Here is an 18,742-nt window from a genome sequence, read left to right as displayed (position 1 = left end):
TTCACACCAGACGGTGCCTTTTCAGGATGAAAATATCTCATATACAGGAAAATTTATCAAGAAATATTTTATCCCTAAGTTACAACATTGTCATCATATCATTATTATTGTTTCATTTAGGGGTTCATTTGTTGTCTGTGATTATTAGACAGCCGAAACGAAAAACTATTATCTCTTGTTTCGCACAAAACAAAGATTTTTCAGAAGCAAAATATGTATGGGAGTATCGAATAATGAAGAAGTAGTGCTAGAAATGACATTTCTTGCGTGTACAGGGAATGCAATTTTTTTTTAACTACTGAATCTATTTTCGCAACAAAAAATTTTCATTCTGGCGCACTCTCTGCATGTTTGGCACAAAACAATACTTTTTTGATCATTTTCAAAAAACTATTTCCTTGGCACAAGTAAGACTTGTTTGAGAACTTTGTCGTTTTTCTCTCAGTGTAGGAGGAGAACCGGGATTATTGTCAATATGATTAACCAGAAAATTTGCGTTTTTTCTTTCTAATAAACAGAAAACTGGGAATAGGTCGGGAAGTTATTGGCTCGACCCGTAATAGGTTACATCCCCTTCAACCCAACCGCAATGGGAGCGAGCGAAGCGAGGACCAACAAACCAGTTGAATTTTTTGAAAAGTTGTCTACCAGTACTGTAGTAACCGAAAACTCCTAATTTTAAGAATGTCTCGATCGTGGGGAATTACGTGTACAGTTTAGTTATGAATAGTCTAGATGTTGGGGAACTACACGAGGGCAGTTGCATTGTAAAGTATTTCAAACGTTAAGGAAAATATTTTATTAAGGTAGGATTAAGACGAGACGCAGGATTAAGTTTAGACGTACAGTTTTATTGTTTTATTATGGTAACGCCGTATAGTATATATTCCAGAAGAATATCCGTAGATTTTTGGAGTGGGGGACACGCATATGAGTGGGAATCACGTAGAGTGGGGGTACCCTGGGGAAGATAATCTTCTACTAGAAGGCCTATAGCACCCTCATCGATGACGCACGACCTCTTAGCTGACCCACGCTGCCATGTTTCGGGAAAACTTCCAAATATGGAAATGGCGAGTGAGGCCCAGAAAGTGCGTGGTAGTGGGGGAAGGACGCTAGGAGGGACAAGGTGTACATTTAAGGGATGAGGGTACAACGGACAGTGCAGTTCATTGCCGGGAACCTTTAGACGAACATTGAAGTCGAAGAAGTAGACGAAGTCCTCGTCAGAGGCATTAGACGATTTAGCTGTTTTTCTTAAAGTGTTTTTTAAAATAACAATTGTAAATAAACTGTTTCGATTAAAGTGTTTAGAATTATCCAGCTGTTTTATCTTTTAAAAATATACCCACAGTACCTACGTCATAGTACACTGTTGGAAAAAAAAAATTTCATGGACAGTTGACTACTAATTTTCAGGACAGTGACACTAAATGCGATTCAGGATAAAACAAGCAGGGGTTCGAGCCCATCCGACAGAAGGCATGTGACCGTTACTTTTTGCGTTATTAGTCCTTTTCTTTTTTTTATTTCTACCAATTCTATTGGTAGTAAGCTTCCGAACGGATCCGTAGCAATCCCCTGTCCTTGTGACAGGTATACAACCATAACCACATGCTACAGGATGTCTACAGGAAGATATTCAACCTTTTAATGAAATAGATTTGTACAAGAGGTAAAATATCTCCGAAACTGCTCGGCTGATTGCGCCTATCTAAAATACGAATCTTCAATATTGTAAGAGCTATAATCACACCAAATTTCAACTTACTATTTTCATTTTTCCTCAAAATATCGTGCGTACAATAATGAAAAAATTTAAAAAATGAACAAACGGGAACATCTCTGATTTTTTGTATGGACGGGTATACATATTTTGATTGATCTAGAAGGTGGCCACCGAGACAAGTATTTTGAAAAAAAAAATTGACATCCGTCCAGTAGTTCATGAGAAAAAAAACGGAAAAACGGCAATATCTTCAAATTTTGTCTGAACGAGTATATATATTTTCATTGATCTAGATAGAGGCCATCGAGAAGAGTATTTTGAAAAAAGAAATATTGAAATCGGTGGAGTATATTTTGAGATATTGAGGAAAAACGAAATTTCAAGAAGTTGTTATATCTCAGGAACTACTCGACCCATCGGGCTGAAACTGCGTACCAAAGTGAAGCTTAATCATTACTACCATGGGCCAAAATTTCAGACTTTTATCGACAAATTTCATCGTATTTATTTTAAATTTTCTAAAAATTGATCACCAAAAACCCAAGTTATCACACACATACATACAGACATGGCCCTAAAAACATCATTTCTTCACGTTTCATACCATTCTAGACCATTTGCCATCAAAATTAGAAAATCGAAAAATCGCTCAAATACAAGGCTTTCATTTGGAAGCAAAAAGAGATGAATAAATGGCGAAAAAAGATTTAGAAAAGGATAGGAATAATAAAAGAAAAGGAAGGATATTACAAACAAGACGAGTATTTTGAAGAAAAAAAAATTGAAATCGGTTGAAGTTTTCGAGATATTTACGAAAAAAGATTTAGAAACAAATGGCGATTTCTCGAAAACGGCGGGATCGATTGGGCTGAAATTGAGCACAGAGTTAGTCGTCATTAATACCTATAATCTGCCAAAATTTCAGATTTCTCGGAATCATTTTAGTCCTTTAATTCTCCAATTTTCTAAAAGTTGATCACCAGATGGACACTCGCACATACACACGGGGTGGTCAAACTTCGTATTTTTACGTTTCAGACCATTCTGCATCGTTTCCAAGTAAAATTAGAAAATCGAAAAATAGAACGATTGCAATGCTTCCATTCGGAAGCAAAAATCATGAAATTTCAGATTTCACTGAAAATTCAGTAAAATTCCAGAATTTTAAGTAGCATAAAGACGAGAATTCCATAATTTATTTGAATTTCCAATCTAATATGAATATTCAGTGCCAAATTACATTGAATTTTCAGTGAAATATCAAATTTTATTATTTTCCCCCTAAATCGCATGCAGTGTCACTGCCCTGAAAATTCCAGATTATATTTACCGGAATTTTCTTCTTGTCCATTTATTTTAAGAGACAAATGGAACTGAAATTTACACTTCTCTTTAATTTTTCGACGAATTTCTGAATTTTCAATGACGAAAGTCCTTGAAATTTCAGTGGTTATCAAATTCGATAAAAACTTCCAAAAAGTGTACCGAAAATTTCTGACAAAAATTTATAACAGTGTAATTGCAGCCCATCAACGGTCTCATTAGTGAATTTGATTAATTAATAACTTGTTAACGATCGCCTGGATCCAAAATCGCAGAAGGACTTTCGCCTCAGTATTTCTTCGTTTTTCATCCCTCAAAATTTTCGTGAAGAGTTTAGGAACACCTCCTATGTTTGAAACATCATTGAAACTCAATATTATTACATTCTGCTTTGTGAGAAAATATATTGTTTAAGGCTCGGGGAGATTATCTATCGAACCTTATCTCAATTGTTTTTCCATCTTCATAATGTAAAATATATCACAGTTTCCATTGGACTTTACATCTCGCAGGAGTCCCTAATAATTATTATTGTATAATAAAAAAAAGTAGAAAAAACAACATCTTCAAAGAGCGTTTCTAATACAGATTAAGAAATTGGTCCGATAGAGAGGAAATAGTGAATGGATAATTCATCATGATGACTAACGATCTGACGACCATTGACTGCTGTGACAAATGATGACCTAACAGCCATTAGATACATCAAATTATTAATTTGCAATTTCCTCCCTATTTGGTTTATTTCCCATTATTATTCAAAAACGCTCCTTGAAATTGTTCAGCTTTTTTGCAACGTTTTTTTGATTGTACAATCATAATTTTTGGAGATTCCAGGGCTATGTAAAACTGAATAGCAATTGGAGATCATTTCAGATTAGCAAAGTAAAAAAAACAATCAAGGTCACGTGCAAGATAATCCATTCGGGCCTTGATATAGATAAAAAAATAATTCTTCCAGACTATCCCGCAACACTTTTTTATTCCTCCTACGTAATCGATTTATGGTTAAATTCAGCATTCATTCATTTTTCTGTGCATTTAGTCGTAATATTTTGAATACAGTCCAGGTAGGAAAAAACGAATGGGCCGAGCTCGATCCAATCCCGGCGGCCCCGTCGCCGAACTTCGGGGCCCGTTCCGCGCCGGGGTTGGTTGAAACCTGGAATGATAACATGGGGCCGGGCCTGGGCGCCAATCTCGGTCGAGCGTTGGTTGCCAGTTGTTGGCCAGGCTCAATTAAACATTACTTAATTACATGAATATGATATCAATGATTGAAACATAAGTAATTCAATCTTACTCCTGAGCATTCGTAACAGTTTCAAGGAGGAAAAAATAGTATATTGTGCATTAAGGGCGGAAAGTCATGTTTTCCCGCCCGAGGTGCACATGCTATTTTTTAACACGCCTGCAAAGGAAAGTTCGTATTTTACTCTTTAATGAGCGGGAGGAAAGTACGAACTTTCCGTGCAGGTGTGTGAAAAAATCAATACCGGCATGCAATTGGCGCCAGGCTGGCTGCCAAACTATTCATGACAATTATCAATAATAACAAAAACAAAATAATCAACTTTTTTTATGATGATTTTTAGTATTAATTGTCCCGTACCTACCAAACCCTACCGCAATTATCGCTGAAAAACTGACTTTGTTAACTTAGAATGTTACCCTAACGTGGGCTCTAACCACTAATCCGACGGCCTAACCACTAGCCTACCCCGCAATTCATGAAATCTCTACTTCAAATCGTCCATATTAATTCCGCCTCGGTTTTTTTCGACTTGAACGTTTTATTATTCACTTGATAGAGATATTAAGTGATTCAACTATAGTTTAATCGGTAAATTAATTCAATAATGAATAACAATAACAATAACTATTAATTATAATAATAATTATAACAATGATGATTAATTTTTAATCACAATGCTTCTATTTTTCGAGATAATTAGCGAATAACATGTGACTTCAATACCTACAATGCCATCATTTTATTTTTACGATTACACCCTTAAAATTTTACCCTCAAGATTCCACCCTTACCATTCAACCCTCACAATGTCATCCTTATGATTTTTTCGCCTCTTTCCATTATTACGATTTAACCTTTACAATTTTATGATTCCACCCCTATGATTCCATTCTCATCATTTCACCCTTCCGACTTGACCCTTACAATAACAGCAACGGCTGCAGCCCAATGATTAAGCCCAGACATGCCAATGTTCGGCCAAGGCTGGACCAGATCTGTCAACCAAGGCTCGGTTATCCGCCCTTTCACCGAGGGTCAAGCCCTGCTTCCCAGGGATGGCCGAACCTCGGTCCAAGCTTGGGCGCCCAGGCGTGTGCCACACTGGGCCCGCTTTTCTAACACTGGCATTTCCTTCTTGGGCGGGGGGAAGTTTTTCACAGTGAATAAACTCACCGAAAAATACGAGTAAAGCATTTTTCCCAGTTCTTGATTTTGATCCAATAGGACCACTCAGCAGTTGCTCACTGAGTTCTAGTGGATTTGGACGATTCTGGCCAGCCAGTTCGTAGACCCCGTCCCCATACGCAGCTGGACTTGATCGCAACAACGGTGTATCCACCGCCCCCAGCTCTGGTTTTCCAAGGTTATTGTACCATCCATCATACCCCGGATATTCGATAGATTCATTGCGGGATGGTTTCGCGGCCTCATTAGGATTTACTTCATTTGCGAGTAATCGAGAGATTATGGAATCCCTTGCAATAGGAGGTGGCGTCGTTGGTTTCTCAGTTGGTTTCTCGGGCGTGACTTGTTCAACCGGCATAAGTATCTCATGTAATTATTGCATCAGATTTATTAGATTTATTGCATAGAGATTCTCATCTTTATTGATGATGACAATGGGTTCGTCAACTTTATTGTTATCACTCCGTTGGTCGCGCTATGAGCGCAGCGCCGCACTTTTTCCAATTCTTTAAATTCCAGAGCAGCTAGTAAAGCCTCAGACAGTGATGCCGCGAGACGTTGTCACGAAACCATTCTCTCGTCTCGACCACGGAGAAAAATATTCAATAAAAATGACGTATCTTTTCCGTAATTCCAGAGCGAAATGTGGTTATAGGAAATTTTACGGAACTGTCACGGCATTTTTACCTAAAGTCGCGGAATTTTTCCAGAGCGTTTCGAAATTTTTACCTGAATCTCCTGTGAAAAATTACGATACTGTCAATTTTCTGAGACGATTCCGTAATCGGTGAGCGAACTGTGAGTTCCGTAATTTTTACTGAACATTTCTCTCCGTATGTGTCTCGTATCGAAATACGAGAGCAATTTCTTCTCTAGTCTTGTCGAGAATTGAGAGATTCTCTCGTCTCGTCTTGTCTTATCTCATCTCTATAATCCAATTTGCATGGAAAAAAATACAGAGAGGGGGAGGCTCTCTCGTTTCTCGTCTCGTATCTCTCGCGTCTCGCGACATCACTAGCCTCAGAAAAATTGGAAAAAATTTGACATCCGCTAAAAATATCATAAGTAGTTGGATTTTCAAATTTTTATTCACAAACTCCGGGCCGTGTACCGTGTATAAGGTGAATTTTCAGAAAAACATTGGGCAACTTTGAGCTTGAATAATTATGGGTCCCACTGAACATGAAAAATCTCACGGGATTTCTTCAAGTATACGAATTTTCACTCTTGACTTTTTTCCAAATTTTGCCTAGGTTGTTCAAATTTATCATTATGTCAATTCATGCTGGTGCGGCGTGGCGCTTACGGCTTTCGTAACTTTTGCGCGACCAACGGAGTGTTAAAACGAAATTTCTGATTGAAAAAGGTTCAGACAAGTCCGTTATATTCTCATAGTTGAGCGGATAGGGAAGAAGAACTATTACGCGAATTTCCAATATTTGAACTGAATATTATAGACTGTCCGGCTGTCTTCAATCAACACAAATTGTTCAGAAAACTAGTGGAAAACATACTAAAGAGACATTTTAATTTCAATATCCTACTAAATTGATTTTTTTGTTTATTATTAAAGCCTATTTGCAGGCTTGTGAGTTTAGAACAAAAAAATTTCATTGTGGCGAACTGATATTATATTTCATCATACTTTGGTAAAAGTTACCTTAGGTTCCTCCGGAAGAGTCGGGTGCGTCTCATTACCCTGCCCCGATACTTCACACCCAATCATCATCAGAACAACCATCCACTTCATTTTTTATCCCTAAAAAACTTGAAACATTAATTTGTCAGTCTGAAAAATTTCCACCCTTAATGACACGAAAAAATCATTTTTGTTTCTAGATATTCAACACCACTGAACTCCCGCTCTCAAGCTTTGGAACTGTACTTGAAGGATGTCTGAAACTTTCCCGGTTCGATAAAACGCCCGGAAGCTGCTGAATTTATCTCCATGATTCATCGACGAGCGCTGTTAGAGGCACCGAAAAAAAACTTGTTATTCCAGAATGCCAGTTCTCCGTTCAAAAATTCTCCGATTCGCCATCATCACCCGCCTCTCAGTAATATTCCTCCAACTATTCTTCAACACGATCTTCCCGGACCACGCGGCAAACGCCTTCAGTGCCCCCCTAGACCCTAATGAAAAAATATCCAATTTCGACAAATTAATCTCGTTCCTCTTCAGTGGATTGACTCGTTGGGACTCCGAATATTACCTCCACATCGCAAAACATGGATATACCTACGAAAACACATTAGCCTTCCTCCCCCTCTACCCGATGACGATCAGAACCTCAGCAATTATCCTCAAGAAAATTCTGTTCTTTTTAAATTTTCATAGCGTCATAACAATCTCTGCAATTCTCATAAATTTCCTCTGTTTCATAAAATCGTCGTTGATCCTCTACGACCTAACCGTCATCGTAATGAATAAAAAAATTGCGTATAGATCCGCCATTTTGTACTGCATAAGCCCGGCTTCCATCTTCTTCACTGCAGCTTACACTGAATCAATGTTCGCGTACATAACTTTTTATTCTATGCTCGCATCTGTTGAGAAAAATCGTTTTGTTAGTCTTCCCATTGGTTTGTCCTCATTAGTGAGGTCCAACGGACTAATTAACATTGGCTTCCCCCTCTATATTTGTTTACAAGATTTAATCTCTCATTTTTCGTTTTTTTTGAGGCAAAGTTTTTCAAAATTCTCAAAATTTTTACTTGGACTGAAAACTAGTTTGCTGAATCTCTCTAGAATATTCTCTATAATTTTATTGTCAGTTGCACCATTTTCGTTGTTGCAAACTTATAACTATATTTTGTTCTGTACTGAAAGTGGAAATTCACCGATTATTCCTCCATATGTGAAAAAATATGGCGAAGATAATGGATTGATAATGCCTAGAGGGGGGTTCCCACCCTGGTGTCACTATAAAATCCCCACTGCCTATTCTTACATTCAAAAGCATTACTGGAATGTAGGATTCATGAATTATTATGAGGTGAAACAAATTCCAAATTTTATTTTAGCATTTCCAATAATATTTATCATGTTGAAATGTATTTATGAGTATTTAACGGTTAATTGGGGACAAGTTGTGAGTCTGAAAGTGTTGATGTTAGACGTTGAGAGGGAAGATTGTGAGAGAAAGGATTATCCTGCCAAGATGTTTCCGTTCATCGTTCATGGTCTATTCTTAACTTTTTTCTGTATATTTTTTGTGCATATCCAAGTTAGCACAAGGCTTCTTGCATCAGCTAGTCCACTTTTGTATTGGTATACTGCAATTTTATTGTCTAGAGAGGAACGTGACGATTGGGATGTTAAGAATAATATTAATTCAAGTCATAATGTATTTTTTAAGTCTAAAAAGAGATGGACGACTGAGGAAAAAATAGTATTAGCATATTTTGTGAGTTATACTGTTGTGGGTACGTTCATGTATTCCAATTTCCTACCTTGGACGTGAATAAAAATTTGTGTAATTTCAGTATTTTGGTCTCCAATAATTTTTTAGATAAGTTGTCTTCATTATCCGAATTTAGTGGAGGATACCTGAACATTTCGCAACGATGTCGAGCATTCTGCTGTGAAATGAGAAAAAATGAAGATGAATATGAAATTTTGGAACAATATGGTCGAGTCTAATACGGTTTACTCATAAAATAAATTAAGTTCATTTACAGTCTTTCGTTATTTACAAAGTTTGTGACGAGGTGAAATGAGCCCCCCACACAATATTTCCCCCTAAAGATTTCTCGCCACCGTTGGTCACCCTCTTTCCCCCGTTACTCCCTCCAATTCTCCTCACCGTCAGACCGAAGCAGAAGAAGAATCGCCCGACAACGAAACTGAGCAGCACCAGCCACCAGCTTCCAGCTAGATAAGAGCCCACACTTTCTATTGTCCCTAATTATCATTCGAAGAAATTATTGTAAACTATTCAGGATCAATCGCTAGACACGAGTCCCCTTTTGTTCACATTTTAGTCATCCCCTGTCGCGTGTACAAACGTCACTTGGCCTTGGTGTAAAATTCAAGGAAACACGTATGAAAAAGTCGTATAGAAAGTTTCTATACGATTTGCGTATAGAATTTCTATAGGTTTTTCGTATATGATATTCGTATAGAAATATCCGAATATCATATACGAAAAACCTATAGAAATGCTATACACAGTCCGTATAGAAAGATTCTATACGATTTTTTCCTACGTGAATATAGAGTATTATTTGAATTGTAATTAGCCTTCCGAGTCCCATTCAATTGATCGCCCTGATCCCTCCTGTCAGACATTATAAATTAATTAAACTAATCCTTGGACAATAATACTAGGTAATTATTAATCATATTATTTATTCGGAAAGAAAGTCCCCTGTTTCAAGTTATTATTTGAATTATAATGAGTCTTTAATGATTTGGGGAAAGAGTAATGTATTTTCAAAATCGTCTTCCTGGATATCATATTTGACGTAGTTCGTAGGATCATTTAAATTTGCATTTCCACGGATTCTCAATGCATTTGAAATCTGAATTGATTCAATAATATTGTAAATTACATATTTCAATGATAATCGAAATGACTAAAATTATTTTGAACTGCATAAAAAAATTAATTTATTCCTGAGATTTTCAAGTCTGCCAATATCTCAAAATTACTCCAACCCCACTCACAAGTGAGAGCAGGCCTTCTCGGAGCTTCCGAGATTCTCAGCAAGAACCTATCGATTTTAATAAATTAGTATTCAGTCTATAATACGATGAAACATATTGATTCTTTTATCCATTTTCTGTGTAAAAAAAATCAACAATTTCTGGAATCTCGGTATTCCTATGGATTTCCAGCGATACTTAAAACATTTGCACACTTCGCCATTGATTTAAATGTAATAGGTAAGGAAGATAAATATAGCTGCAAAATCCATGAGGTTTCTATGACGCCACTGCCGAAAGGCTCTATCAGTAGCTGATATTCTCTGTACAAAAGGATCTCTCTCAATATTTCACTATCGCCCTCGAATTCTGAGATATCTTCTGCGAACTGATTTTTAACGGATGTTGACTTATCTCGTCCACCATTCCACTACTATTTTTTCTCAATTATTATTTCTTTGTAGTACCATGCTTTTTTATATAGAACGGAACAGCCATCCGCACTGGTCAAATTTGTACACTCACTGTTAGAAAATTATTCTTGAAATTTCAAGTAAAAAATCTGAAAATTTTTAACGAATAATCTACATGGAATTTCCATTGATCTTGTTATTGACAAATCAGTTCATTTAATTGAATATTTAATGAAATTTGATTTCTCAGGTTCATACGACAATGAAAATTACTGAAAATCGTGAAAATTCAGACTTTTCTTCGGAATTTTTAATCCTTAGACAATTCAATTGAATGTAGTGGTAATTTTCGCGATTGGTGTGAAAATCCAAATTGTCGTTGAAAATTCAATGATCATTCATTATGAAAAACTTCATTTTATTGAATTTCCAAGACGAATCAGGAATTTCATGAACAATTTAGTCTGAAATTGAATTCAAGTTCCGAACATTGAAAATTCAAATGCATCTGTTATTTAAATTTTAAAAAATTGCTAACGGTGCTGTTAGAAATTTCTTGAAATTTCAGGGAAGACATGATACAGTTCAACCTTCGTATAAGATACCACAGGAACTGTAGAGGAATTAAATTCCGAGAATTACGTATCCCGAACTTTCCTTGCCCTCAGAGGAGAAAATATTTTGATTTGATATTCTTCGTACAAGATACCAGACGATTTCCTTTTTTCATGACCATTTGAGTACGATTCCTGATGTGAAATACGAATGTTTGGTTAGAAGGTATTGTTCATTTTCAAAATGACAATTTAGAAATTCAAAATAAGTTAGTTTGTTAATAGGGAGCTGCGAGGTAAAATTGACTTTCATTGCAATTTTGATTTTCATCAAAATTGGGTAGAATTTTGTTTTGTTTTGTCTATCTATCCATAAAAAAATGGACGTAAAACACATGGTGCAATCCTCCTATCGTAAAAAGGAGACATGAAATCGATCTCGAAATATCTTATTGTAAAAAGGAGAATCTCGAAAATCTCGAATAAGCGTAAGCGTAAGAATGAAACCGAAGCGCCACTACGTGAAGAGATGAGAAGGCGCGGGCGTAGCACGCGCGGCGGATCTCGTACGTGTAAAAAATAGATATTTTACCAAATTTTATGACCGACCCATTTAATTTTTTTATTAAGGGTAATGAGTGACCATTCGTTTTGAAATTCAATTGATGTGCAATTAAGTTCTAAAACATAGATGCATATATTTCCAGTCATGTCTGCAATATCTCAAACCCATTACCACCCAATTCTAGCCCTTTTGTCGAGGGTCTTGTACAGAGAATACGAAACGAAAAACATTCAAGCCAGAAAGTGGGGGTATCACTCGGTAGGGATTCAGGCCTAGTATCTTGTACGAAGACTGGAGTGTAGTAATTCATATGAGAGTGACACGGAATCGGATTCAGGGGAAAAATGGTTATGAAATTTCAAGTTTTAGGTAGAATTGAAGGAAATTCATGAGTTTTCACTGGGAGTGAGAAAGCAATTTCACAACTTGATTCAATTTTCAATGGAAGATGAATATTCAAAAACTAAATGACTTGAAATTTCCATTTTTCCTTGAATTTTCCTCATTTTTATGAATTTTCACGGAATAATTGAACTGAAAAATCAAACATTTTATTGATTTTCAGATGATTCGAACAGAAAATCAATGAAATATTTGATTTTTCAATGACAAGGTTTCCTGAAATTTCAGTGGAAATTGAATACGATAAAAATTTCCGGGATTTGGCACGGAAAATTCAGACGAAAGTTTTCAACAGTGTACCTAATTTTTATAGGTAATTTTATACAATTTATTAACAATGTATAACTTATGAGGTTTTCTACGAAAAAGTACGAAAGCATGCAATATAATAGGCTTCGAAAAGATCTTAACTGTCCGGATGGAACTACTGGTTTTTGAAATGTCTGGATCATTGATAAAATGACATGTATGAAAAAATTCAATAGAAAACCTTAGCGAATTCGCTAAAGAATTCTGTTGGAATTATCTAGAAATTGTATGAGGATTCTGTTAAAATTCTCGTTAGAATTTCATTTCTTTTTTGCGCAGATTTTGTTAGATATTTGATAGGAAAAAGTCAATATATTTCGATTTTTCTGTTGGAATTTTTCTCTTGAGATTTTTTCTGTTAAAATTATTGGGCACGGATTTTCCAAGTTTTTACCGCTCTATTTTGTTTTGTTTTGCATTACAAGATCCGAGTGAGAAAACTTGGAAAATTCATGCAGAAGTATTCATATAGAAAAAATTCCAAGAGAGTATTCATATGGAAAAATCGACATCTACTGATTTTTTCCTATCAAATATCTCATAGAATCAGCGCAAAGAAAAAATAGAATGTTAACGAGAAGTCCTTAGAATTGTAATAGAATCCCAATGGAATGTCTAGAGAATTCCACTAGAATTTTCTAGTCAATTCGCTAACTTTTTCTATTCAATTTTTCATACGTGGAGGATTTGATTGAATCAATTAAAATTCTGCTTTACTATGCCTTTTCTTATGCCTCAATATTTCAATCGGAGTCAGCCACAATATCTCCTTACATTCTTCACACTCATACTCCTTAGAATTCGCCTTTCTCTTCCCCTTAGAATTATTCTCACCCTCCTTTCCCCCCTGAACTACCTTTTTACTCTGACTCGTATCACACACCGCTCGATGCTGTAGTTTCTCCACAGTCCTCACAATTCCCCTGAAATCACAATTACCACATTCCCAAGGACTCTCCATCATCTCCCCAGCAATCTTATCACCCCAATCGTTCTCCAATAAGCAATTATACGTAACATACTCATTAACCTTAACTCCCCCTTTTACCCCATTCACAAGACATGTGAAATTGTCCTCAAAAGGATTATTATCCGAAAAACTATCTATTATATCGTTGTGCCCAGGGCCTATATAAATTCTGTTCAAATCTGCAGGGAGAAGTCTCTTAATGGTGTAAGGAATACTGGTATGCATGAACTCAATCAAATCTCTGCTCAACTCATACTCCATCTCCTGTAGCATCTGTACTTCTCCATCTTCCTCATCCATCTTAGCATCCTTCAGCTGCCTCTTCAGCAACAAATCCCACTTCGCTCTAATTCTAATCGCCCTGATCAACAGATTCATTCCGCTATCAATTATGGGAAATTCTAGCCCCAACCAACTATCACAAATGACAACAGATATTACCGAATTAGTGTCAATCTCTTGAGAAAATAATAGAAGAGTTTGAGCAGCTGGCATTCTCAATGTATTAACTAAGTACGGCTTAGTCGTCTCAAGAAGCGATAAATAAGCTAATAATTGATGCTTAGGACTCACTGGAGTCTTCGATTTGAACCCAGGAATATTGACAATGTCAGGTTCCTCAAGCTGCAGAATCTGTGGATGATTACCGAAGTAGCTCATGGGGTGGAGGGCGACGTAAGGCTTTGATTTAGTATGAAACAATTGCTCGTTCATGGATTTACAGTAATTAAACTCATCAGCAATAGCGAATTGTGGATAAAGTCCACTGCACAGAATCAGTTTTAACATTGTTAAATCTTTGTAAGAACATGCTGTACTGGCGTTGAGGAGATTCTGGATCTGGCAAGCGTCATTCCTCATTCTGAACTCCACATCTTTAATATCGATCTCGTCGTTATCATTATCGTTGTCTAGCTGAAGGTCGAATTCATCGACTTTCAATTGTTTTCTTTTTCTGTTACTCGATGATTGTCTGTAGGTTCTTTTCAAGGACTTTAGCAGTTTGAGTTCTCCATGTCTTAAAGCTCTTTCACTGCTTGACATCGATGAATTTGGTTCTTGATTCTGATTCTTCATCAAATTGCAGTCTTTGAGAAGATCTTTGAACTGACTTCGTAACTTGGTCATTTCGTAAAAGCGTTGTTCCTCGAGACCTCGGCGTTTGCACCACTTTCTGCTGGTACTGTTAGTATTTCGGCCTTCATGACTGTTTTCTTGCTTCACTTCTAGCCATTCTTTATAAGCGTTGAGTAAGGTGATAGGGTCTCCATGATCAGATTCTAACTTTTTTCGAGATGTTTCACATTCTGAGTCTTTGAACGCTCGATTTGTGAAGGGGTTTTGGATACTAAGAGCAGCAGCTAGGGAAAGCACCGGCTCTACTTGATGAAAAATCGAACCCATGATCAACATTTTGCCTATCGTGATGTCCACAGGAAGTCTTGCTAAAGTTTTGCCAATGCAGGTGAGTTTTTCGTTCTCTGTGATTGCTGCATGGTCCTTAAGGGAGAGAATGGAGTTCTTGAGGCTCTGTGAGGGAGGGGGCTCGATGAAAGGAAATTTCCGAGGATCGGGGAGGCCCATAGCCATCATCTGAAGGAGAAGTGAATCTAAAGGGACTCGCTGAATTTCGGGAGTGGAGTATTTTTCAAGGGAGTCGTACTCTTCTTCGGAGTAGACCCGGTAGCAGACGCCTGGACCTGTTCGACCTGCTCGGCCTTTCCTTTGTTCGGCGCTTGCTTTAGAGATCCAAAATTCCTTGAGGCGTTCAATCTTGCAGATTGGATCGTAACTCATTTCTTTAACCTAGAACAGATAGAATGCGTCTTATTATACCCTGAGATACAGAGATCCCCTAAGGGCAACCATAAATTTACATCGATTACATTTTTGAAACATCATAGTCATAATAGGGAACTTGCATGAACTTTTTTCAATTTTCTAATCTCAAGTTTGGGACCTGAATAATTCATTTTTCACTGACAAATGTTCGAAGTATTGCTCATTAATTAATAATTAATCATTAAAAGTTGAAGATTTTAAACGCTTCGAAATCGCTAATGACGTCACACGGACGGTCTAGTGCTGGACCAATCACAGAATGGCTCGGGCCGACCTAGCCCAATCTTGAGGCGCATCTCGGCCAATGGTGGACAACTACCCACTCTCTTCTTTTTAGAATCAATGCAGCATTACCTGACCGTCTTCGTGACGTCATGACCGAACAATTGCCCTCGAAAACGACTGATTTTCAATCAATTATAATAAAACATTTAGGCAATATACCTCCATAATTTTCGCCGTTTAGCTATCCATATATGTTATGAGGAATGTGTACATAGGGGAACTCAAAAGAATAGAGCTTCACGCAAGTTCCCTATTGTATAAGGAGTTCTCTTGAATAGAGTTTTATCCAGATCATTTACTTATTTAATCCGTGTTTAAGGAACTTTAGTTACAATCATTTATTTAATTGTTATATTTTATTTATTTGTTTATTTATTAGTTATTCAATTTCTTATTTATTAATTCATTTTAATTCTATGAGAAATATTCAAACATTTCTCTCCGTGTGGTGATTTCTCCTTTTCTTAGCTCATTATAATTACAGTGGCACAGTCTTTGCGATTAATTCGGTTATTCACAAACTCCTAATAGCCAGTCAATCATCTCAAGTCTCACATACTCCAATATTATCACAATCATCGATCTTCATATAACAAAAAAAACGTTACTTCATGAATAAAAAGAAAATCTCAATTCCATGGCTATATTTTAATTGATGATATGACTCATTGATATGATGTAATCACAGGCTAAGAAGGCATAATTTACTTTCTCTGCTCAATCAACAAATATTAGAAAAGGGCGTTACTAAAGGCACTGAGATGAGAGAGTTGAATTGAAAATAAAGTTTGGACTAGTACATACCTTCCCTGAGTCTGCAACGAATCGTATTCCATCAATCGTGATTGAGGTCTCTGCGATGTTAGTTGATACTATGCACTTCCTCACCCCCTCCGGGGGATAATCAAAAACCTTATCTTGTTCTGCAATCGAGAGAGTAGAGTGCAAGGAGAGAATAATCCAATTGTTCTTCTTTTGAGCATACTCTTTGGCAGTATCTACTACCGCAGTTATTTCGCTCATTCCACTCAAAAAAATCAGTAAATCTCCTTTCTCCTCTGGGGGATATTTTTTATCAATCAACTGAAGGATCTGAACGTAGGGTGAAGGATTGAACCGGTCGTTTTTGTATGTAAAGTCATCAATCGTTATCGGACGGTAGAGTAGTTGAATTGGGTACAGACGACCTGGTACCTGAATTATTCGGACATCTTCTTTCGCAAAGTAGGAGCCGAAAAGCTGAATATTAATGGTGGCAGACATGAGTACTAGTTTCAGGTCAGGTCTTTGGTAGATTAGGCATTTCATTATGCCCAGGAGGAAGTCTCCGTACAGGTGACGCTCGTGTATCTCGTCGAGGACTACCACATCGTACTGAGAGAGACCGGTTTCAGAAGAGACTTGACGCAAGAGAAGACCTTCGGTTATGAAGGTAATTTTTGTGTTTTGATTGCGTTGCTTCTCGAAACGAATTTGATAACCCACGACAGGGAAGTTCTCGGTGAGGGTCTCAAATGCCACGCGCTTCGAGAGTGAGATACAGGCGATCCTTCGAGGTTGAGTACATGCTGAAACAGAAGAAGAGAGAATTCTTAAAATTTTATACACTGTAAGGAATTCTGGGAAATTCCTTGTGCCATCCAGAGACAATGGGAAGAATCTCCATATTCGTGAGTCAGACAAAGATCCAGAGCCTTAGTTCTATTAAATTTAAAAAAAAAGATGATTAACGTTGAGTAATTTTAACGTTTGTAGAGTCAGGGTTGACCCGATCGCGTTTCGGTGATTTCCGTTAATTTTAGGTAATTTACAATTTTAGATTTTGTAGGTTCGTTATAGTGAATTTTCGTTTAATTTTAGTAAGCCTTAATAGTGCTTTTTTTTTGTGTGCCAATCGTGCGTTAGGGATTTCATAAATTTAACTATACGGGACCGATACGATTTTCGCGATATAGGCCGAGATATTAATGAGCTGCGCAATTATTGTTTGAGGATTGTCACTTATTTGATACTTTGAAGAAACGTTTAGGTGTAGTTGAAATACTGCCACTTAATAGATGGGTTAATTGGGAAGAGATAGGACAGTTTTGGGATTTCGGTGGAAGGTCACACGACCAATGATGGCCGTTGTACGCGTGTGAATTGCCAAGGCCATTTACGTTTAGGGATGTTTTATGATGTATCGTGATAATTGAATGTTCTGCGTTTTCGCTTAGTGATTAGTTTATACATCTCTATCCCAAGAATCCTAGAGAATACAGCTTCAGAGAGAAAATGATAGCTAAAAGAATTTATCTGTCCGAATAACTGCCGGAAAATCCCGTACAATATTTGAGTTTATTGTTAGATTAGTCGTTAATCACACGCCTACGAATTGTCGAGTTTGCGTGCTTATTATTATTATTATTATTATTATTATTATTATTATTATTATTATTATTATTATTATTATTATTATTATTATTATTATTATTATTATTTTTCTCTGCGCTCAGCGCTGGACAGTTGCTATGTTATAGCCAGCGATCTCTCCCTACGTGTCATCACGTGACGAGTATAGTGTTCTCATTCTATCATACGCATTCGGCTTTCACTCTCTGTCCATTTCACACCTTTTAGAAAGCTATAAATTTGGAAGTTTTCGCGTTATAAGAGAGTCCATTGTGAGTCGTCAACCGATGACTAGCCTCGCGCTCACCCTTGCCTCTGGCCAATGCTCATAGTGAGCCTATACCGTTGCTTCTAGTTCTGAAGCTTTCGCTTATGCGACTTATCTCGTTTTGAGAAATTAATTTGTTTCTTTACCGTATTGTGCCTACAATTATTGTATTATTTAGCCGACAGGTTAAATACCCAGCCACGACTTTTGCCAGCCTAGAGGTCTCCGACCTCTAGGCTGGCAAAAATCCTTGGAACAAAGAAGACTCCATATCTAGGGAGCCTACAGGCACCAGATGGCAGCCACACGGAAACCATGGGAGAGACTCTGAAACTCCTAATGAACACCCACTTTCCAGGCTTCATACAGGCCCAGGAGAGGGATAAAGAAACAATGCAAAATCAGAGGGATGTCTACGAAACCCATGATTGGGCATTGGCAAATAAAGTAGTGCAGCCCTGGGGGGTCAAGTGGGCCATCAAAACCTTTGAACCCTTCAAGGCACCGGGACCAGACGGGATCTACCCAGCCCTATTACAGGAAGGGATAGAGACTATCACGGGACCCCTAACCAAGATACTCAGAGCTAGTATAGCCCTGAAA

General features: G+C 37.2%; 3 protein-coding genes across 7 annotated transcripts in view; 1 reads left to right on the top strand and 2 right to left on the bottom strand.

The window, feature by feature from the left end:
* LOC107045559 (dual oxidase) overlaps window positions 1–5,850 on the bottom strand; it is a 49,134-nt gene extending 43,284 nt beyond the window's left edge. Inside the window, exon 1 of the mRNA XM_015267864.1 lies at window positions 5,481–5,850. Within this exon, the coding sequence (XP_015123350.1) occupies window positions 5,481–5,850 (370 nt within the window). The remainder of the gene's footprint in view (window positions 1–5,480) is intronic.
* The window catches only part of LOC107045560 (GPI mannosyltransferase 2), a 52,697-nt gene extending 43,717 nt beyond the window's left edge, over window positions 1–8,980 (top strand). For both annotated transcript variants that reach the window (XM_015267867.2, XM_015267866.2), the window contains one exon: window positions 7,332–8,980. In XM_015267867.2, coding sequence (XP_015123353.1) covers window positions 7,496–8,956 — 1,461 coding nt within the window. In that variant the 5' untranslated portion in view covers window positions 7,332–7,495 and the 3' untranslated portion in view covers window positions 8,957–8,980. The remainder of the gene's footprint in view (window positions 1–7,331) is intronic.
* Window positions 8,981–12,902: 3,922 nt separating this feature from the next.
* Window positions 12,903–18,742, bottom strand: part of LOC107045567 (probable ATP-dependent RNA helicase DHX34) — a 25,572-nt gene continuing 19,732 nt past the window's right edge. For all 4 annotated transcript variants that reach the window (XM_015267880.1, XM_015267876.1, XM_015267877.1 and 1 more), the window contains 2 exons: window positions 16,285–17,048; window positions 12,903–15,159 (listed from right to left, as the gene is read on the bottom strand). In XM_015267880.1, the coding sequence (XP_015123366.1) occupies window positions 13,084–15,159; window positions 16,285–17,048 (2,840 nt within the window). In that variant the 3' untranslated portion in view covers window positions 12,903–13,083. The remainder of the gene's footprint in view (window positions 15,160–16,284; window positions 17,049–18,742) is intronic.

The sequence above is a fragment of the Diachasma alloeum genome, unplaced genomic scaffold (assembly GCF_001412515.2).
Source record: "Diachasma alloeum isolate Michigan unplaced genomic scaffold, Dall2.0 Dall_scaffold_00999, whole genome shotgun sequence".
Lineage (NCBI taxonomy): Eukaryota > Metazoa > Arthropoda > Insecta > Hymenoptera > Braconidae > Diachasma > Diachasma alloeum.
This window is presented reverse-complemented; position numbering and strand designations above follow the sequence as displayed.